The 23,273-nt window shown below is 34.8% G+C and overlaps 1 protein-coding gene and 1 non-coding gene across 3 annotated transcripts; one reads left to right on the top strand and one right to left on the bottom strand.

The window, feature by feature from the left end:
- The first annotated feature begins 1,568 nt into the window (after positions 1–1,568).
- On the top strand, positions 1,569–21,735 carry LOC128989564 (solute carrier organic anion transporter family member 74D-like). Of its 2 annotated transcripts, none has more exons than XM_054411464.1 (14): positions 1,569–1,633; positions 11,091–11,474; positions 11,933–12,175; positions 13,072–13,308; positions 13,867–14,061; positions 14,263–14,403; positions 14,919–15,080; positions 15,841–16,005; positions 16,601–16,796; positions 17,226–17,370; positions 18,095–18,342; positions 18,838–18,941; positions 19,961–20,062; positions 20,516–21,735. In XM_054411464.1, the coding sequence occupies exons 2-14, from the start codon at positions 11,321–11,323 to the stop codon at positions 20,638–20,640; spliced, it is 2,217 nt and encodes a 738-aa protein (XP_054267439.1). In that variant the 5' UTR covers positions 1,569–1,633; positions 11,091–11,320; the 3' UTR covers positions 20,641–21,735. The 2 variants fall into 2 exon arrangements, with proteins under 2 accessions (XP_054267439.1, XP_054267438.1); XM_054411463.1 differs by lacking the exon at positions 1,569–1,633 and adding an exon at positions 1,702–1,748.
- On the bottom strand, positions 4,653–4,724 carry Trnaw-cca (transfer RNA tryptophan (anticodon CCA)). The gene has a single exon. It is a non-coding gene; the product is annotated as a tRNA-Trp (tRNA).
- Positions 21,736–23,273: the final 1,538 nt, after the last annotated feature.

Genomic DNA, 23,273 nt, shown 5'->3' with positions numbered 1-23,273 from the left:
ATTAAGATTGTCTGATAGCCGAATGCAGGAGTGATTTTCACTACGGCGACCCCGCTTCATCCCGCTGTACTTAAGGTCTTACCGAAGAGAATGTAATTTTTCATTTACGTGCCTGGATCAACTTTTCCGATTTCTTTGCTCTTTTTTATGTCGCTGCTAAGAACAAGGAAGGGGCTTGTCTTGAAACAGGGTCAATTTTAAAAATTCACTGTTAATCCCTGACTTAATTTCTGCTCTTAATTTTTTGCTCCCACTCCCCCTCGGAATACGAATACTTCTTTAAACCTTGGACAAATAAAACTTGAATTTTAAATCAGAGGGGGATTCTGGGATCTCATCATTTTTACGTTCGTTTACATTAATTGTTGATCTCCTTAAGAGAGCAAAAAATATGAAAGATTATTTCATAATAGCGCATCAAGCTTATTTAACATCATCTACGCAAGGTGGTTTACTTTTAAACACCCCTAAATTGTATACAGTATCATGTATATCCATTGTTTGATCAATGTATCACGGGGTTTGCGCTTTTGAGAGCAATGGAAATTGTACTTGATTATCTTAATAATATCAATAACATCACCCTACAATAACATATTCAAAACCTATGGAACACAAAAAGATTCTGGCCACTTCAACAGCACGTAAACTTTTAAGGAAGATAAATACCAGAATTTGTAGAAGTAAATATGTATTAGATACAGATTTCAATATATTGAATGACATTTTTAACTATGAAGTAAAGTTGGGGGTCAAATTGTATTAAATTCTCCAGATTTTCCCAATTTTACAACCCATTAACTTCTAGGAAGTAAAGATAATGTTACACTTGCTGTTATCAGTCGAGCCAATGTTAGCAGAACTACCAATACACTCGCTGATATGACACAAGGAGCTCAGCTCGGAAACGCTCAACAAAGGATGGATTTGGAAGCATTATCAGCGAATCAAGCAATTGGCACAGCAAGGCCGGAGGCTCAATTGAGGCTAAATCAGTGTCCTACTGTGTCGTGGTCCGTGGTCCTACCGTCCTGCTAGCCTCTAGCGCCAACCTCTGTACAGGTAAGTTATAGGATTGTTTACTTGGTCTAAGGCTCAAATGAGGCTAAAGTGTCCACTGTGTCGTGGTCCGTGGTCCTACCGTCCTGCTAGCCTCTAGCGCCAACCTCTGTACAGGTAAGTTATAGGATTGTTTACTTGGTCTAAGGCTCAAATGAGGCTAAAGTGTCCACTGTGTCGTGGTCCGTGGTCCTACCGTCCTGCTAGCCTCTAGCGCCAACCTCTGTACAGGTAAGTTATAGGATTGTTTACTTGGTCTAAGGCTCAAATGAGGCTAAAGTGTCCACTGTGTCGTGGTCCGTGGTCCTACCGTCCTGCTAGCCTCTAGCGCCAACCTCTGTACAGGTAAGTTATAGGATTGTTTACTTGGTCTAAGGCTCAAATGAGGCTAAAGTGTCCACTGTGTCGTGGTCCGTGGTCCTACCGTCCTGCTAGCCTCTAGCGCCAACCTCTGTACAGGTAAGTTATAGGTTTGTTTACTTGGTCTAAGGCTCAAATGAGGCTAAAGTGTCCTACTGTGTCGTGGTCCGTGGTCCTACCGTCCTGCTAGCCTCTAGCGCCAACCTCTGTACAGGTAAGTTATAGGTTTGTTTACTTGGTCTAAGGCTCAATTGAGGCTAAAGTGTCCTACTGTGTCGTGGACCGTGGTCCTACCGTCCTGCTAGCCTCTAGCGCCAACCTCTGTACAGGTAAGTTATAGGATTGTTTACTTGGTCTAAGGCTCAATTGAGGCTAAAGTGTCCTACTGTGTCGTGGTGTGGTCCTACCGTCCTGCTAGCCTAAATATAACATTGTAGCGTTTGTTTTACAGTTGTTTACATTGGCCTAAAGCCTAGTGATATTATTTGATATAAGATAATTGGAAACTATTGGTAAATGGATAACTCAATTTCCCCTATTTTTAGCGAATTTCCCATATAGGGAATAAGCTATTACCGTAGGTCTCATGGTAAGACCTAGACCCGGGACCGATTTACTTTTTTGTTTTGAGGTCCCCAGAGGCCAAAAACACCATCCGTTCAAATTCATATATATATATATTTATATATGTGTCCGTTAGCGCGATAACTCGAGCAAAATTGATCCGATTTTGATGAAATTTGGTACAAACATGTAAACCTACATTTATTCGAACGAGTTCGCGAACCAGCATAATCGGACCATGGGATCAGGGGTTTATGGGGGGTTTTATGGGGTAAAAATGGGTTTTTCTCATTTTTGACCCTAAAAACTTAAAATTTCTAAATTTCTCTCTAGATCATTTTGAAGAGCTTAAAAAAACTAATAATTTAGTATATTGAAGTGTTTTTGAATGTTCATTGACTACGGAGAAAATTTAAAAAATTGTAAATTTAAAATTCCCATGTTATTCTTATGGAGAATAAATAAACTGTTCTAGTTTGCTTGTTTATGGATATATTTTAATCAAATTTGGCAATTTGGTTTATTTCATACTAAGCTATCAATATTTCAATTGAAAAAACACATCTCAATATCTTCCCCGTAGCAGCAAACCTAACTACTAAAATTAATGTTATTTAAATAGGAAATAAATCTGAAAATTTATAGGGAATATTTTAGTAGAAATCAAGCCGGGTAAAAATGGAAATTCGCTTAGGATGCAGGTTTGCTGCGACGGGGGTATTTCGCGTTTTCTTTAGTATATCACCCTTAATTTATAAGATTCTGATTGCGTTATCTAAACTTTATTATGGTGTTTAGATTGTATATATTTTAATAAACATTTAAGAGATTTGGGTCAAGGTATGTGTTTTGGGTTTTGTTTACAACGCCGAGTACAAGTCCCAAGTATAACCAATAGTGTTTATCCTATCTCCCCGATCCTTTACTTAGTCAATGTTGTCAAATAAAGTTCTGTAGTTTCCTTCTATTTTATGCCATTGTATCTAACATCTCACGCACACAAACTTAACATACAAGAACTTACTGACATATAGGCTAACTTGTTATACGAAATCCCTAGAAGTGTCCTGATGATTGCACTGATCTCAAACTATTAAACAATTTAAAGCTGATGAAATGCAGACATTGAAGTTGAAGGTCTCCACCCTCTACTGTAGTTATTTGCCTACGTTGTCTAGCTGTGAACATCATTTCTCTAGAATTAGGTATTGAATGAATGAATGAATGAATGAAACAATGCTTTATTTACATGATCTAAGTACAAGTTTTACAATATTTCCATAGTATAACCAGTTCATGATTCACACAGCAGACTCGCATTTTTCCAACTTGGTCTTATAAGACCGTCAGCCGGGTTGGCAAACACATTGTAAATGCTAGATAAAACAAGTACAGTACATTTGTATACATTCAAATTACCTTTCTGGTGTACCATTAGGCCTATTTCAACTAAAAACATTTGTTTTTTTTATTTATTTTTTTAATGTTTTTTTTTAATTCTATACATTTATACATATATTTGTAACTTATAAATTTCTTAAAACTAGAGAGTGCTCAGAGCTTGAAAAAGGTTGAAAAAGAATTAGGTATTAGTACAAACAAGGCATGAAGAGGCAAACATGTTAGTTTTAATGACAGTCCTATATTTTTTTACAGCAATAACTTACGAAGTACGGGACTGTAGTTTAAATAAATAAATGTCTATGTTTTCATAAAAAGTAGTGGATAAAACTGCGTTACAGATTACATTTTTTACTTCTCATCTATTAAGGGAGGTTGGGGTTAGTTTTTTCTTAGGTACCGAAAATAGTAAAAAATCTAGAATTTGGTTTTTTAGCTCAATTTTTATTTAGATTTTCCTCTACAAGAAAACACAACAATTTGAGGTAAACATACATATTTCATGGAGAAAAAAACATTTCAAGTTGATCGTCATTTTTGACGAACTAATTATGAGGTCGGTTTTGTCGTTGGTTTTGTCAGTTGATAGTGTTGCCACTTTCAATATTCTAACTTGATGGGAAGTTACATAAAAAAAATATTATTTGTACAATTTAATATATTTTTACTATTTTAAATTAATTGTAAAAAAAAGTATTTTTAGTAGAGATATTTTTTTTAAGTGGTAGGGTATGTAACGACGATATACTTTTTAAAATAAAATAAAAATTATGGTGGTATTTATAGCTCTTTATTTTTTTGAAAAAATTACCTAAAGTTGGTAAATTTAACATGCTCGGGATAGGGACGTCCCGCTCCCCTTAAATGGACATTAATAAATAACAAATAACTAGGCCTAATGCAGTATAAAAATTGTAAAAACCAAATGTCATCAATTTTTGTATTAGTGACATGATTGGCAGAGTTACCTATACCAAGGTTTCACATGTTTCGCATGTGTAGTGGAGTTGTATTTTTAAAATCAATTTTAGCTGTTAAGTTAAGGGTTGCTGAATCATCAATGTGAAAATATTTTCGTTCTTAAAACCGTAATATTTTCACACTAAAACATTATTCGTGTTGTAATTGAATAAATAGTCAAAAGAATTACGAAGATTAAAACAATTTTAGTGAATGCCCAAGTTATGAAATGTAATGTAAAAAAGTATCAACTATATTTTACATATTGCTCTTCTATTTTTACGAAATTAATAGCTTAAAAAGTTTATTGACCCCGACGTGATTTGAACACGCAACCTTCTGATCTGGAGTCAGACGCGCTACCGTTGCGCCACGAGGTCTTATTATATACAGTGAACTAATGTTAAAGATTTTTGTAATTTGTTTAAAAATTTACAGCTGTTACAGCGCAGTCCATACGTTAGCTAAATTAAGTTTTTCTTCATTCCGCCTTTTTCCATATAGGGAATAGTCTTAGATAAATTAATTGACGAAATTTAGTATCTCATGAGCTAATACTTGATCTAAATAATGTTTATTGTATTTTCAGACTGTGTCAAAAATTTTTTGTTCAACCTCAACATGTGAATTTTCTGTTTAATCATCGGGCGAGTTTATATGAATATTTGTGACAGACTTTAAAGATATTCATAGTAGACTTTATGTAAGTTTGAGTACAGTACAATCTATGACAAAACAAAATATTAATCTCTTACGTATGAATGATAAACAATAAGCTTAGAATTGTATTCGTAAATAACATGCTGAAAGAAAGAAACGTGGAAATATTTTTGATTTTATATTATTAGAAAAATTAAACTGTCATAACTGTATTTTTATTAGTTTATGGCATAGTTTGATGTTTAGTGGAATCTTTCGAAATAGAAAAAAATTAAATTGTTATTGATTACATTTTAACCTGTCGGTACCGGTACTTCAAAATAGTATAAACACTTTTTAAAATGCAAAGAAACACTCCTATTTGTAAAAAATTTTGGTGTTTGGAATTTATTCAGCGATTTGAACCTAATTCTTCCCACACAGACTTATGATGCAACGTGGTCCGACCGGATACAAACGATTTGTACTAGTTGGCGGCTATTTATACTCTGGCCATGATTTGCACGTTATAAATAAAACCTCGTTCTATAAAAATAATCCTTAGCGTCAACTTGGTCACCCACTTGTGCTATCTTATTGTTTAAACTAGACTTGACAGTCTGGGCGTAGGTAAGCTGCTCCCCCGTGCCTGGGACGCCAGCGAGTGCGTCGTGCAAAATGCTTGTCTTGACTGTACTCTTCCATTTCTGACCTAATCTCTTAATCCCTTCCTTGCGGGTGTGAGTAAACTGTTCTCCCTTGGCTGTTGCATACATTTGATTTATGTTCACTAAACTATTGAGTTACAGACTAGTTAGAGTTCAATTGTGTAATAGAATGTAAGTAATAAGTTGAGGTAACAAATAAATTACAGCAACCCATTCTAGTTTCCAAACACTATGCTCCAATGATTGTCGTACCACTACGCAAATATAGTGCGTTATCAAATTTTGTTTTTGAGCCATGCCACACCGAAAGTTCCATGCCCGCGGCGGGAGTTTTGGAGTGATTTTCATCACAATTTGTTTTACATAATAATTACATCTTACCTAGGCCATGTAAAGTTTCTGTAGCAAACTGTTTTTAGAAGTAATTTAATTTTGTTATAGGTTTGAGAATAAACTATCCACTTTCACTTTTGTTTTCAACGTTATTTTTCGGTACACTACAAAGACTAATTACTTTTTAAATAAAAACATTCATTGGAATACTTAATTTCTTTAATCCAGTTACGAAAGCTTAAAAACTAATGACATTTTTTACCTAGGCCTTATATAACAAGTCCAAATTTACATTGATTGTACAGTTTTGGTTTTTGCTTATCGAAACTGTTTATAATTACAATTACAAATAATGTTTTTTTGTTTACGTCGACAACATAAAAAATATGATAGCAAACATTACATTTGCACCGTAAACATTCTTTTCGCATGGAAAACAATCATGCATATTTTATGTGATAACATAATACGAAAACAATTGATTTTGTGTGGTATATCTTGAGGTAAAACGTCCGTGCGCGGTACTCCCGCGGAAACAACTGACATACTAGAGCACAATCTACAGCATAATCATGACCCCGACGAAAGCAAATATTCAGTCCAAGCGATATCAAATAGCTGCAAAAGAAAAGCAACAGAACAGTTGTTTGAGAGAAACCCGAGAAAATCATTAAATTGGAATTAGAATTAAGTAGTGGAAAGGAAACAGTCACTGAAAAACATAGCTCGAAGGTCAGGAAGAATATTTACAATGCGAGAAGAAAATCTTTGCCACCTCTACCTAAAACTTTACTTCAAACTCAACTGGCGCTGGATAGCATGAACATTGAAACCGGCCGGGGAAAGAACTTTCTATTAGACAACGATAAGGAAAATAAAATTGTGATATTTGGAACAGAGAGAAATATAGAAATGCTAAGACAGTGAGACTTTGCTAATGGATAGAACCTTCGACTATTGCTGTGACAATTTCAAGCAGATGTTTACCATTTTTGCAGTGGAGAATGGACACTACATCCCACTTCTGTTTACCCTACTTCCTGATAAGAAGGAAACAACATATGAAGTTCTTTAAGAAAATTCAATCTGCAATGGGTGACCACTGTACTTATCTTTGGTTGCAGATTTCATCTGACTCAGAGTTGGTTACAAATTACCCTAATGGATCTAAAGTATTATGACCGTACCAACGGTAGTAGGACCGTAGATGCTGTGTTAACAGTTACTGTAAGTACGCGTGTATAACCTGTAATTTCGGTATCCTTAAAGGCAAAATTATTAACAACATTGATAAACACTATTGATTTTCATACCTACAAGATAATGAGCATACTATGATGATATACTCGATTTTGTTATAGAATATTTATATGTGTTTACCCTTTGTGAGTGAGCTGGTGTCATTCCAAGTATGTTAAGATCAATAATGTGCAAGACAAGCCACGGGAGAATGGAGGGAAACAGTACAGGAAGAGAAAAAACGAAGTAAACCTTGCAAGAGAACGTTATTTGAGTGGTGCGATTTCGCAGAAATACTTCGTTCAAATTGCTAGTAAGCAATTCGCAAAAAAATTACGGACTTCGTTCATGCTTCGTTCATGTGACAAACCTTAATCATTTTCAAGAGTTTATTTGGATATTTTACCTACGACAGTTTTTTAAATGCCGTTACGGTTCAGTTCTTAAAATTGAAAAGTTTCACATAACAGCATTGTTTACTTACATGACATCATAGTTTTAGTTAACTATGTACACGGGTAATGTATCAGTTTATTTTAGTTAACTACACGAGAACATTACTTGACCAATGAGGGTCAAGAATTAAGAGAAAAAGTAAAATAATTTAAAAAAGTTAAAGAATTATTGTAATGCTTCGAACTTTAACTAACCATCTCTTTGCCAATTTAAATGATAACGATAGGTGCATTTAGTGATTGGTACAACGAGTCGTCGCATCTCTGTCAGTGGCAATGAGGGATTATACATAAACGAAAACATAACCTCTTCTGGAAATCGGGTTTAGTGATTATTAGTAATTAAAAACCGGTCGTAGGTAAAGTATTCCAAGAAACTCGTGTAAATAGTATTATTTCTATATTGATACAGTAACTAGTATGTTTTTAATAATGAGTTTTTATTTTTTCATTTAGTATAATTGATTATAAAGAGGGTTTAATTATTTTCAAGGGTTTATTATAATATTAAAAAAAATTATTATTTCTATATTGTTAACTAGTATATTTTATTTTTTATAATGAGTTTTCAATTTTTCAAGTATATTATTGTTAACAAAGAGAGTTTAATTATTTTCAACAATTTATTTAAATATTTAAAAATATGATGTTTTTTATTGATAAGAAATCAATGTTTTTTAAGTTTGAGTTTTTCTATAGTTTGGATCTTTATTGATCATAAAGATCGTTTGATTATATTTATGATTGGTGTAAATGTATAGACTATTCATTAATATTTCAAGGATAAGACAAGGAAATACAACATTTTACCATTTAAAAACTTTTTCAATTATTTAATATATCCCTAAAACTTGTAAACTTTTGAACGTAAGTATTATAAGTGGAATGCTAATGCGTGCATTATTCAAGAGCAACACAAATTTGATAACGCAATATTTTTTATTTCAGTAGTTATACAATTTTAAGCAGTGTTCAATTTTTTTACTTTCTAAAGACTATCATTGGGCCATAGTGTTTGGAAACTAGAATGGGTTGCTGTAATTTATTTGTTGCCTCAACTTATTACTTACATACTTACATTCTATTACCATTACACAATTAAACTCTAACTAGTCTGTAACTCAATAGTTTAGTGAACATAAATCAAATGTATGTAACAGCCAAGGGAGAACAGTTTACTCACACCCGCAAAGAAGGGATTAAGAGATTAGGTCAGGAATGGAAGAGTACAGTCAAGACAAGCATTTTGCACGACGCACTCGCTGGCGTCCCAGGCACGGGGGAGCAGCTTACCAACTCCCGACAGTCTTCTTAGCCGGAAGCCATTCAGATGATACATGGGATTCTCGATTTCTCGACTACATTCATCGGTTTTTTTTATTTTCTTCGATCCTAATCTACAGGGTGTCCCGGAACTCTCTACCAATATTTTTGGGCATTGTTTCTGGGTAAGAAACATGTACCTATATCATATTTAAATTGTCCGGAAGCCCATAGTGGGCACAACCGCCATTTAGTTTTATGCATTTTGAAAATTTTCATTTGTTTCGTAGCTTTTTCTAGTTGTCAGAAATGTTTGTGCAAAGTTTCAATTTAGTATGTTTAACTAATTTTCAGAAAAAAAATTAAGTGAAAAAAAAACAAAATGGCGGCTGTGTGAGTAACTCTGGACTTCGATGTTTAGATATGTTACTTACCCAGGAACAATGCCCTAAAATATTGGTAGAGAGTTCCGGGACACCTTATATATTAATTGATCTTTAGTAGGCTACGAAGAGGTTTGGATTATTGAAAAAAATAGTATTGATTAACCCATATTGACTGTCAAAACTTAAGATGAGAGTTAAATAATCCAATAAATCTTATTAACCAAAACAAATAGGCTCATTTATCTGTGCCTAATTGACTATAGACTTATAGCTTTGCATTGGGCTAAGTCTTCAAATTAATTTAACATAATAGTAACAAAAACATTTTTTCTCAACAGAAAATCTTTGTAATGCTCATAAAATACAGTGTTAATATGAATGACTGTAGGCTAAAACAGTTCCCATAGTTATGCACAGTTTAAGTAGCTTGTGGTTCAAGTCAATCAAATTGTTTTAGAAGTCAACCAAATTGTTTTAGAACGTACATCGTAAGGAAATAATAGGATTACAAAGGATGCTATTTTTATTAATTTTTATTTCTCTTGACTTACCAGAGATTACAACAACTTCCACCAATTTACCATGGAATAAATACGAATTTACTCTTCTTTCACAATAAAATGTGGCTGGAATGTCCAAAAGTCAGGCTCAGGGAGTGACCTTTGCTTTATATTGCTGATAAAATGTTACTTTTAGGATCATTAGCCAGAAGCAGCCGACACTGTTATGACTGGTTTCTAATTTTGACTTTTGGTTGGTATTTTTTTTTTCAAATATCAATCCTCTGCAGGTATCCGTTTTTGTGCTAACTGTAATGTTATTACCTAATTTATGTGTTTTATTCAAACGTAAGGGGTTGGTTAAGAATTCTAATACAAGATTGCCAGTAAGAAAAAAAAATATCAGCTAAATTAGTGTAGCTAATAACAAATGTTTCTATTCAAAACCAATACAAAAATTAGTGATTGTTTTCTTTGACAGTAAAAATCATATATTAGAATAGCACATTTCTCTTCTAATAATCGAGGTAAAAAGGATATTTAAAAATAATTTATTTAATCATACAATGTTTTAAATAAATTTTTTTTTTAATTACGAATTGACTGGTTATGTTTTCATTACAAAGTCTCTATTTCCAAGAATTTTATGCTAATAGAACTATTGTAGCTATGCACATTATTACTTAACAATTTGCATAGGTCATAAACATCATAGTAGATTTATTTTATTATTTTACTCTCGTCAATCCTGTGAATACGATTCAACTATTAGAATTTAATATGATCGTTACTTTAGTTTTCTTGGAGTAGGCCGCGTAAAATGCCATTTGGGCCGTGACAGACAGCGGAATAATTCCTGTAAATGTTAGTTTAATGCAAGTAAAGTTCATTTTTTTAAGTTGTAAATTTGATAATCATTAATTCTACTTAAGTATGTAGTAAACATACATAAAGTATGTTCACATTAAGTATTTATGTATGAAATATTTTGTTGAGTACTTATTACAAAATTTATCAATTCAACACTTTATTATAATTTTATATCAGAATTTGTCATAAACATACAATTTTTCAATACTATTTATTGTCTATGTTTTGTCTGGCTCCGTTACATAATAGAGGCCTGTATATGTCTAGGTTTAGTCCTATATATCAAAGTTGAGCTAGGTTAACTTGGTTATATAAAAGATAAACCTACATTTAACTAAACATTATTCAAGGTGCATGACTGATAAGATAAAATAACTAACCTTTCTTTTACAGGAAGGTGGGAATGACCTTATAAGTCTGAAGCCGTTCTCAAACGAAGAAAATCTTCTAGTGTGTTATGCAGCGTACTTGAGTTCAATCTCAGTGATTAAAAATATATAATTAAACCAACGACTATTATTTTGGTGGTTTGTTAAGTAAAATTTTCTATTGAGTAAAAATGTAACTATTAAACTTTTTATATTTTTATCAAAGACTTTAAATATTTCTAAAAGTGTTTTACAATGAACCAAAAACCCGGACAGTCGGAAGAAAATGGAGGGGTTTCTCTGGCCGAGGAGGAACGGATGATACCTAAAAGAACAGCAGAGTTTCCGGACTTTAAGGACTTGCAGGATTCTCAGTCAGTTCACTTGGAGGAGAATGGCCATGTCAAAGGTACAGTATAGTCAGGATTTGGCTTTGTATAGACATAGACAATTTCTCAACATTATTTTGATCACTGTCAGAAAATAACAAAGTAAAAGTCTTCCAAACAACTTTGAAAAGAGATCTTCATATACTTTTTAGAAACCATTTAAAATATAACATTAAGATATATTACCTGTTCCTGTAGTTCAACTAGTTTGTCAAAAAAAAGGGAGACAGTACCAGTACTTATTTATCAATTTTATTTTTACCAAAGTAGTTTTTTTATTTGTTGACCCCACTAATTGAATTCTTTTAAAGGGGCAGGGGGCAAAACCTTGCTTCAGGGGTTGGCAAAAAGGGTCTTCCCATTTTTCTTCAGTGTGCGGTTATTTCACCCATAAAGACAAGAAGGTGACTATCCTACCTATTTAAAACAAATTAAAAAAAATTCTGAAAAAATAATGAGTTCAACATGAATGTCTCAGGTTCAGAAGCAGACAAGATGCTGCAGAGACAGAGGCGGCTGACTGAGTACATCGTACTCTCAGAAGACACAACCTGTGGCATAGGCTGCTGCAAGGGGAAACTGCTGCAGAGGTTCGCCAACAAGAAGGCTTACGTGATCCTCTATGGCATCCTCGGCTGCATCTTCTCTGCCTCATACAGCTACTTCAACGGCACAATCACCACCTTGGAGAAACGGTTTAAAATACCAAGCAAAACAACAGGTAAACTAATTTTGTCTTTTGCATTCATTTTACATTTTGAAGAATTTATACCTGAGTTTTCATCTATAAATTTTTTATATTCATCACAGAGAAGTTAGGAATAGAGGATACACTCTTACTCTATGGTACACTTATGTGGTATCTAGCGTCTAGGGCAAAGTCCAACACCACCCCTCTACTCTTTGATGGTTTGAAACTGGAGCCAGGTGTTCTTGATCATTGGGCTTTTAATAAATGTTCCTTACTAATGAAACAGCTGATACCATATAGTATTAGTCAGTAACAAAGCTACACAAGGCCTCACCTACACTCATCCTTCACTCATATTTGGGTTAAAATACGCACATAGGTGGTGTTCCCATCTCAAATGATAATAATTATAATGGGTAGGTAAAAATAATAATAACGCTCACAGTAAAGGAAGACTCTCTACCCTGTGCGATAGAAATTTCCGCATAGAGCTCGCTGCTCGGGCTCTTCCCTGCTTGTCACAAGTATATTTCCGGCTCAACACACCAGAGCTGAAAGCGCATGGTTGTCCCATAAACGTGTTTCCTCTGTATCTTACTTCTCTGAGTCGTCACTTAAAATGAAGAGTGAGGAAGAAACACTTCTGTGTGTTTGAATGCCCTCCAACTTGATGCGTCTTTTGCAGTTTATTATTGTGTATTTCTTTCATTGTTTTAGTTTCTCTGGCCTTAAATCGTCTTCTTCAATTTCCCTATGCTTTTTGATGCCATCTTCCAAGTATGTCCTTTGACTATTGATTATTGTCTTCATTAAAGTGTTTCTCTGGATGAATCTACAACCCAATGAATGCAATTTCTCTAAACTCTATGGCATACCTTGCTTTCTTATATCTTTCTTATCTTACATAGTCCTCTGTGTTTGCACAGGTATCATCACAGTAGGCAATGACATCAGCCAGCTGTTTGTCTCTGTGGTGCTCAGTTACTACGCAGGTAGAGGACATCGGCCTCGGTGGATCGCCCTGGGTGTCTACACTGTCGTGGTGTTCTGTCTCATGAATGCTCTGCCACATTTCCTGTACGGCCCAGGACTAGACGCATTGTCACTCACCGTGGAGTACGGGGGACACTATGACGATGGGAACACCACCGCTGCAGTTATCGGTAAACCTTGCTTTACTTACTTGATGGGGCGTTACAAATCTGGATTTTTTGCCTCGTAGATTTAGCCTTCATGAGAATATTTTTCAAAATATCTCCAAACCTTGCTTTATTGTAGATATTTAAAAAAATGTTCTCAAAGAAAACTTTTTTTATATAAGGCTACAAATTTTGTAAGATTGTCACTTTGATCGAAGTACTATACTGTACTCTTCATGCTGTACAGAACAATAAAAAATCGATACTTGCACATTTTAGGAGCCTCCACTAAAAACAGCTACCCAATTGATGGAGGCCAACCTCCCATTTAGATAGGTGGATTTTATCATGGGATTCTTCTCAAGGCTCACTTTTTAAGCTTTTTAATTTTCAGTGACACATTGTCATAAGTAGGTGGAATTAACTTTCCTCAGATCCAATAGACCTGAATAGTTTTGGACAGGGATTTTGTGTGGGAGTTGAAAGGGGACAGCCATATGATCAGATATGAATACTTAAGAGTAGGGTATAAATATCAACAGAAAAAAATGCCCCATCAGGTAAACAATAAGATTGTTGCAGAGAAGCAGAACCGCAAGATCCTGTGTCAGACGGCGGGGTCGGCGGGGTGTGATGTGGCGGAGGCTAACCTGGCCCCGCAGATCATACTGTTCACAGCACAGCTAGTGTCCGGGGTGGGGGGCTCACTGTACTACACGCTGGGAGTGTCGTACATGGATGACAACATCAAGAGGTCAAAGACTCCTGCACTAGTCAGTGAGTATAGATAAGTACAGTACTGGGAAATGTTAAACATTCTTGCCTCTAACACTCAGAAAATGAGAAGTTTGGTTTTATATTGCAGATTCAAATGTGATGCCAAAAGATAAACATACAGTTTTACACTTTTTAGAAGCATTTTAGATCATTTAAAAAAATAATGAAGTAGTAGTACTCATCTGATTAATTTATTTCCAGGTTTCTCCTACTTTCTCCGCATGTTGGGCCCAGCCATTGGATATGCGTTGGCTTCTTTTTGTTTGAAGCTCTATATTTCACCATCTCTGACTCCAACAATCAAAATGGGGGATCCTCGGTGGCTTGGGGCCTGGTGGCTAGGCAAGTATACAATTTGTAATTATTGCACACACGTGTTTTTACCTAATCAATAGTGCTTTTGGAAACATATTTTACATCAAACTAAGCAGTGGTATTAATAACATTTCCCCTTAAGAGAGGTCTGCTTTCCTGGTAGTCATCAGAGTTTATAACATAGGATCGAGCTTATCATAACAAGAAAGAAAGAAGCCCCCTAGAAAGAAGCCATAACACTATTTTGGATTATTGTTCCAAACATTTAAAAAATCCTAATCAATTAATGACTTTACTTATACTTAGTTAATTTACTAAATAACGGACTTAATTTGGATAAACAGCTTAAAAATATTAATTGTCTCTGTTGTATCTGTATCGGAAGCATAAACTGAAAACTTGATATCTTAGAGTTATAAATTTTAATGTTAATAAGTATACAAGTAAGGCATACAAAGTTAGATAGAATCAGCTCAAAATATTTTTTAGAATTTAATGTATCATGTTTTGTAAATAAGTTTATTTTTTCTATTTATTTCCAGGATGGCTGGTTCTAGCAGTATTGTTGTTCATGTTTGCCTCCCTGTTGGCGCTCTTCCCCAAAACACTACCGAGGGCTGCTGCCAGGAAAATGTTAGCAACTGAGAAGGCAGCTATAGAAGAACAGAAATCTGTGGAGCCTGAACTACCAGCTTCATTCCAAGGTTGGTTTGGCACAAAGAACCAATACATTGGGTATTATAAGTTAGGAAATTAAATCTACTTTCACAATCAACTGGTTATGCAAGCATAACTCGACAAAACTGTGCAAAACTTTTCTGACAAGTGCTGCAACCTAGAAGACTAAGTTTTTTGTTTTCTTTTTACCTCTAGGTACGAGCCCAGAATTGACCTAGGGGTTGCAGCATTATCACTTAAACAAAATCCACTGTTTATTTGGCGGGATTTGAATCCGGGACCTCAGGAAACTAAGTCCCGTGCACTAGACCAGCTCGCTCCCCTTAGAAGACAAGCTAACTAGTTAACATTGAGTTTACCATGTTAGTGCAGTAAACTTTCAGTCGTATTGAGTGGTCTAATGTGTTGTATTCCGAATCAGGAAACTGTGCAAGCTTGACTGTGCTAGAATTTCATTTTGGTGGTCTGTGTGTAGTTTATAAGGAGTTCAGTAGTCTGTGATGGCAGTTTGGTGGGAAAAGCCCACCTAAATGAAGGGTGAAAGCTGTCGGGACAGTTTTAAGTTTTGTGAGTTGTTCTAAATTAGGAATTTTTGCCCAGATACAAGAAAATAACAATATTAAAAATAAAGGTTAAATTGAAAAAAAATTACTACCCTGCAGGAAACGAGTCAAGCTCCAGACGTTTTCTGTGTATTTTACAAAAGAATTTACAAACAATTTACAAAATTAAAATTAAGAGTAAAGTTTTAAAAAATGAATTTAAAATTATTCTAATACATTTCAGATATGATGAAAACCTTCAAGAGACTCATGATGAACCCCACCTTGATGTGTAACAACTTTGCTGCCATCTTCTACTTCATGGGCTACATGCCATACTGGATCTTCATGCCAAAGTACATTGAAACTATGTACAAACAGTCGGCATCAGCTTCGAGCTTTATAACAGGTGAATGAACAAAATTGTTATGTCCCTCCAGTATTAAGCTTCCCACATTCAACTTTGTAAAACAACAATCTTAATTATACTAGAAAACTTATTTTATTCAGAATATATTAAGATATTCTGGTTAGTAAAGTTACTATTGTACAAAAGATCATCAGAGGCAGCCACTAAGATTATTAACTCTCCTTCCACCACAATTACTGTCATTCTTCTTCTCAGCCAACTTTTGAACAAGAGAAACTAGTAAAACAACACTCCAGCTCTAGTATTCTATGTACTGTTAAATTCAGTTTAAATTTTAGAAAATTTATCCGTAATCAGAGAATTCTATGAACGGGATTCCACTAAGCTCCCCTTCAGCTTTGCTAACAGGAACAGGTTTCTCAAAATAAAAAAATCCAGCTAACAAGGTAGTCCAGAAATATTTTAAGTAAGTTACCCTACTCACAAATAGTCTCAATTATTTTCTAAAAATATTTTATCTTTACTCATAGATTATACCATAGTCTTACACAGGGGAGTAAGCAGGTCAAGTTTATTCAGTGCTTATCACACGTAAACATTTTAAGTTGTTCCACTCACATGCTGACTCCCACAGGTACGGTCGGGCTGGTGTTTTCAGCCTTTGGAATCCTCATATCAGGTCTTGTCATCTCCAAGTACAAACCTCGTGCACGCTACCTCGCTGCCTGGAACGTGGTGGTCGGTGCCATCAGTGTCATGGGGATGATCTCCTACGCCTTTCTGGGCTGTCCTGTCAATGACACACAGGGCGCTATCACTTCTTCTGGCGAGTAAGTGCGTATCTTACTCTACCTCTTAGGCAAATAATATCATCCGAGTGATTATTGAATAATTGAGAATCTTAACTCTCTGGTAGATAGTAAACAAGTAAGGAAAGTAATGTTTTTGGGATAAGTAATTTGTATGTCAGTAACATAATTTAACCCTAGAGAACCCCTGATAATTTATGTGACGTGATGATGTGAAAGAAATGGAAATTAATGTATCTTGTATTTGTTCAATAGAAAAAAATGGTAATTTGTTTAAATTTATGGCGGATGTAATTAATTGGGAAAATACTCTCTTTTCTTAAAAACAATACCTACATAGCAATTTAAATTCAGATCTTAACTTTTTATATTCTGTCTTCCTCGACTAAAAATTAAACTCTATAATCAGTTTTTACTTTACGCAATTGAATTTGCAGTTTGTGATTTCAGACTGCAGACATCAGCGCCTTGCAATGAAGACTGTCATTGTGACTATGTCAAGTATTCCCCAGTCTGCTCTCCTGATGGGAGAACCTTCATCTCTCCATGTCATGCTGGATGTCGGTCCTACCAGACACTCGTCAATGGCTCCAAGGTAAGTAGTAAATAAATTCCATTTTATTTTATGTAGTGTATTTTTTGTTTCTTATATGTTTGCTACTCTGAAGAATGCTGCCTTAGTTGGACTGGTAAGGTGGTTACAGTGCTTGCTTGGTAAATAGGAGGTGGCAGGTTCGAACATATGAAAATTTTGGTAGGTTTTTGATGATTCCAACCTGAATCCGGTTGTCCATGATCATTATACTTTTACTAAAAAGTCCTGGAAAATGGGAAAACTGCTTTGAGTAATAAAGGTGCACAAGTCATCACTACTGCATTCTACCAAGTAGACCGTTTTTTAGAATGACATATTTCTTAATCATTTTGTTCAGACAAGTGTGTGTACACCTTGTCCACCTTGTTTCTTTACTTCCTAATTTTTTTTAAATTTTCTTTTGTCACTTAGATTCCTACTTTCTTTTGTTCCAATTTGTTTCTGTATTTTTTCAATGTTTTTTTAACAAAAAATGTTAACCTTGTTAGTAAAATTGTCAAGAATTATCCTTGATCAAAAACCATAAATTTAAAAGGGAATCTGGACCCAGAATTGCAGTTGGATAGCATTTAACGAAATTCTGATTTGAAGGAAAAAGTATGTTAAAACAGCTTTTGAATGGAGATTTTATTTTGTAATATTTCTTTGCTTTGTTGAGACTATGACTTACCTTAACTACCCTCTATTTTCACTTACACTACTTAGTCTCCCCACCATGTTCCAGGTGTACACGGACTGCTCCTGCGCCCCTCGCCCTCCCTTCCTGCCTACCCCGGACCCTCCTGTCTCCCTAGTGGAGGAGGGACTCCTGGGAGGTCCTGAGGGAGATGCAGAGGATGTCCCGTGGTACATCACTGCAGGACCGTGCCCCGTGGACTGCACCACCAAGTTCTACATGTTCCTTGCCGTCGTCTGCATGCTGAAGTTCAGTGGAGCTACAGGGAGAGCCTCAAATTTCCTTGTTTCAGTCAGGTACATTTTTTTGTTAGTGATGGTTATATATTGTAAGTAGGGTAGATTTTGTATGAGATAAAATGGGTAAGAATGGATAAAAAAGGTTTAAGGAGAAAAAGGGATTGAAAAGTGAACAGAATGGGGTTTGAAGTCTTAATTGAGTTTACAAGTTTACTTGATCTGAAGGTATAAAACGAGTTCTTAGGTAGAATAAAAAAGAGGAAAACAATCACAGCTACAAAGATTGCATTCTTAAATCCACAGAATGAATATGAAAGGGTTTTTCGCGTTTTGAATATTTTAAGTAGGTAATTAAAGTACATTAGCAATGTCTGTGCCAGTATTAGTAAAAACAGAAAAAAATATTCCATAGTATAGTATATCAGGAGTGTTAATGAATACTTAATAAATGAATAGCAATAGCTAATTATTGTTAACTGATTGATATTATTGTTATTGTTATTAGGTACTGATTGTTAACTGATCAGTCACCCATGGGATTTTATGTTCCAGATGTGTGGAGGAGAAAGATAAGCCAATTGCGATGGGGTTCGGCCTCATGCTTATGAGTATGTTTGCCTTCATACCTTCTCCCATACTTTTTGGCTATTTCATTGGTAAGTGTTACATCAATGCAATGCAGTGTTCAAAAGAGATTTCTTGGTTAATTGTGAGGTGTTTATTTTAAAGACATCTGGAACAAAATTATATCTTCTAGTTTCCCTTTCTGGTCCTTGATTGTCAGTCAAAACACCCATTTCAATATGGATGAAATATATTTTTTTTATCAGTAGCTTTATCCTTTATCCATGGAATGGAAAGAATGTAGAGAAGGTATATAGGTCTTTGAAGCAACTTAAGAAAACCTCTATCCACCACTCTGTAGAACCACAATATCGCACCACTCTCTTAGCTAAAGTAGTCCGTACACAAACTTTAGGCAGTTTAAGGCGAAGGTTTCCTGGATTTCATCACCACTTTTTCAAGATATGTATCAGCTGATCAGCTGTCGGCTGTGGATTCAAGGTTAGGGTTAGGTGAAGGGGATGGAATCGCTTCCCCTCAAACCGCATAAACTTTGTGGATGGAGTATATAATAGACATAAAATGAGGTTACTAACCTGTCGTCAATCAGTCCTATATTGTCGTGGATGACTATAGTTTCGGGTTTACAACCCCATTTTCAAATCTTCTCTTCAGTCATCATATGTCAAACATATTCTCTTGCACAAGCCATCGTCAAAATTACTTCACACATACACGTCATAACCAGATCAAAAACATGTATAATTACAAAATCATTTACATGCCCGTGAGGCCGACCAAGGACAAAACCAGACTGCAGTCTGGCAGTCTGGCAGGAGCAGAACACTATCCGTGTTTACACGAGGCCTGTAGGACAGACAGGACGGGACAGGTTACTTGTCTGTAGCGTATTCAAAGTTACCAGAAGCAGGTATAACTTACCCGCTCACTGGCTTTGTGTAATTGTGGCTAGAACCTTTCCAGACATAATAGAGATCAATTTTCCAAAGTTTAATACAATCGGACAAACAAACATTTGATTTTAAGGCTTATTATTATATTGACTTTCGACAATCAAATGGTGCAGTGGGTATGATATATGGTGTTGCAGACAAGACTTGCCTGGTGTGGGGAAAGACATGTTCAGGGACAGGCAACTGTTGGCTTTACAATGCCGAGTCCCTCAGGTTCCTGCTCAACTTCACGGCTACAGGTTAGTTGTATCAATATGTGTGTTCAGACAACACATGTCTTTCAGATTGTTATTAAATTTGATATAAGGGTGCCAATGTATAGTATCTCCAGGCAGTGGCGTAGCCAGGTTTGGAGTGCCCTGAAGCAGGGATGGTCGAAGTCGCCCCCCAGTGCCAGGGGACCTGTGGTGCCCCGCCCCCGAAAAAATTTTGAAAAATAACTGTTAACTAGTGTTTTTATGTAATCTAATTTTGTAGGCATAATTTTTAAAACATAAATTGGTATTTTAATTGGGTTTATTACATTTAACATATTTGACTAAGGTGCTCGAAAATAAAAACATGAATTTAAATTAAGTTCATTGGACAGAACTTATCCTTACTTCTCCTCAAATCTACTCAATCTAAATCTCCTCAAAAAAAGGATAGCTTTACCAAGTACAATATATTCTAAATGTAAAATGTATTTTCAGGCTTTGTGACAATAGGGACGCTTTTCGACGCTGGGGTCTGGTACTATGTAAAGGATTTGAAGATTTTCGATGAAGAAGTTGAAATGGAAATGGTTGCTCAAAGAGCGAAGACTCAAAGGAAGTGAAAAATGTCAATTTCTTCTCGGAAGTACTTAAAAGACCTCAAGAAAAGTGTATATAGTTAATTAATGTAAATCATCATTCATCAAACTTAGATTTTATATGATGGCTAAACAATGATGCTCTGGTTTCTGAAACAGCTTTGTGTTACCATTAAGGACACATGTGTGTTACCATAAGGATATAATTGGACATAGTTCTTACCATCATTATGTCTTTTCATCCATCTTTTCATCATAAAAAAAACATCACAAACCAAAATTTGTTTGTACAATTAACCTCTAAATCATTTGTTATGTATAGTGTCTAAATCAACCAAATTGTCATTTAAAGTCTACAGAAACAAAGAAGAAACACAGGCAGAGTTTGTCTATGTCTGCTGATTCCACAAACTAAATATTAATTAACGAGCTACAATTTAATTTACTATTTTTATGCTCGTTTTGTTAGTTTTTATCATTCAACATTTTTGGTTATTTTTTGGCTCTGTATATTCTTGTATTAAGGTACTTTATGTTTTTTTAAACTACAGTAGAGTCCTGCAAACTCGGCGTAATGTGGACTGGAAGGGTGCTGAATTTGTGAAATGCCGGGTAATCGGGAACTAGGGTTAAAAGTAAGAACAATACAATTTTAGCTGCCTTATTTACTGTATTTATATTTATATTACAAGTCAGTATTAAGTCATCAGATATCGTAAAATAAATCCTTGGTAGGAGTTGCCAATGGTTTGACTTGAGCCCCTGTTTAACTCGGACATAAAAATCACAAATTTTCTAATCCAGGTGATGGCCGAATTATCCAGACTGCCGGCTTATCGAGTGTTGAGTTTGCGGGACTCTACTGTAATAGTTAGTGTTAAAATTTCAGTACACATTTGTGCCTTGTAGCATTTTTGGTGGAATAAATCATAAATTTATAACCCAAAAATTACAAATCTCAGTCTAAATTTTTAAGTATTCAATTTTATCTATGAGCTGTATTGATTGCAGTGTAAAATTGTAAAAAAAAGGAAAAACCGCTAAAAATAAACATTACCTGAATTAATTTGTATTGTTCATCTGGGTCTATATAAATTGAAATCCTTCTCAAGTTTAACATTTTAAGCTGGGTTTTCCTAGACGCGGAGTCGGCCAGCGGAGAGCGGACAACGGAGAGCGGAATTGAAATTAACATGGCATTCCGCTCCGCTGCTAGGAAAACAGTAACATTAAATTACCTAAGACAAGCTGAGTCCGCTCTCCGTTGTCCGCTCTCCGCTGGCCGACTCCGCGTCTAGGAAAACCCAGCTTAAACTTTGAAATTAATGTATCGTAGCCATATTGTAGAAAGTAGATTTTAAAATATCAAATTTGTAAAATGTATTTTTAAATTTTACCAAGCAAATCTGTATTTTGAGTTAAATATTTTTTCAGCCAAATAATAGGTAGTTAGTTTTAATGATTTGGAAGGTGACCATTATTATTGTATTCTGTCTTTGTCGTGCCATATTGTGTAAATAGTTTAAAGCATTTTTATATTGACAATTTGATGAGGAGAAATTGTAACCAAAAGCTTTTTAGTCCATTTTGTATCAAATGCAGCTCAAACAGTGCAACTGTTTAACTTGGATGTTAAATATTTTCAATTTTGATTAATATAAATTCAATATATTTACAAATGTTTGATTTTATTTCCTTTATTCCTTCGAGAATTATTTATCCTCAAGAATAGCTGTGTGTTCGTTGTATAACCAACACTAGAGTATTATCTATTATATAACAGTTATGATGATTATATCTTTATATAACTATTGTTTAGGAATGAGGCACAGCTGGAATAATGGTTGTGATTTTCTGTACAGAAGAGATTATTTAAGGCAATGTTTTGAAGAATGACAAAAGGAAACTAAAAGACTAGACGCCATGAGGTTTCTAAACGTCTGGGAATAAGTTTAACTAGTTTCCAATAGTTTGGGTAGCAGTTAAGAGCTCACCTTCAAATCTAAAGGTTGCTTGGATATATTCTAAGCTCGATAATTTTCAGATTTAGATGCCATTTGTCATTGGGTTATGAGTAATCAATTATGCTATCTAACAAACAAAAAATTGTATCAATTATCATTTATTGAAATGGGGCACCACTTAGGTCTGTATTTTAACCCAAATATGAGTGAAAGATGAGTGAAGAATGGTATGTGATGATCTGTAAATAAGTGTTTTTACTTACTAAGATCAGCTGTTTCATCTGCTAGGATTATTAATTTATAGCCAAATGATCAGGAACAGCTGGGTCCAGTTTGGTCCAGCTGGAACCATAAAAAATGCATTCAATAAATGCTGTAGAAATCACAAAAAATTGGAAATAAAAAAATGTTATTTGCTCTATGAAATTGTGGTCCCACTTTAAGCTTAAGACTCCAACTACTGTATTTACAAAAATAAATAAATAAAAATAATAAATAGCCTACATGGGTTTCTTTTGTTGGGTAAATTGTTCCTTCCCATATTTGTCCTATGTCCTATGTCCCTATGTCATACTTTATAGAAGTGTTAAGTTTTTTCCAAAGCAAACAAAAAAGGTATGGTTATCACTGGAAGAACTTTTTCTCTTTTTCCTCTTCTTCAAATACATTTTCCTACTTGGTTGTGGACTTTCC

The sequence above is a fragment of the Macrosteles quadrilineatus genome, unplaced genomic scaffold (genome assembly GCF_028750875.1).
Source record: "Macrosteles quadrilineatus isolate MER2022 unplaced genomic scaffold, UCM_ALF_1.0 Scaffold_3__2_contigs__length_128488019, whole genome shotgun sequence".
In the NCBI taxonomy this organism is placed as follows: Eukaryota; Metazoa; Arthropoda; class Insecta; order Hemiptera; family Cicadellidae; genus Macrosteles; species Macrosteles quadrilineatus.
The sequence above is the reverse complement of the archived record's forward strand: the minus strand, read 5'-3'. Positions and strand labels throughout refer to the sequence as shown.

Coding starts and splice junctions, on each gene's coding strand:
- LOC128989564 (XM_054411464.1), top strand. CDS start 11,321: ATGAACCAAAAACCCGGACAGTCGGAAGAAAATGGAGGGGTTTCTCTG. Junction 14,062..14,262: donor AAAGACTCCTGCACTAGTCA/GTGAGTATAGAT, acceptor ATTTATTTCCAG/GTTTCTCCTACTTTCTCCGC. Junction 14,404..14,918: donor GCTTGGGGCCTGGTGGCTAG/GCAAGTATACAA, acceptor ATTTATTTCCAG/GATGGCTGGTTCTAGCAGTA.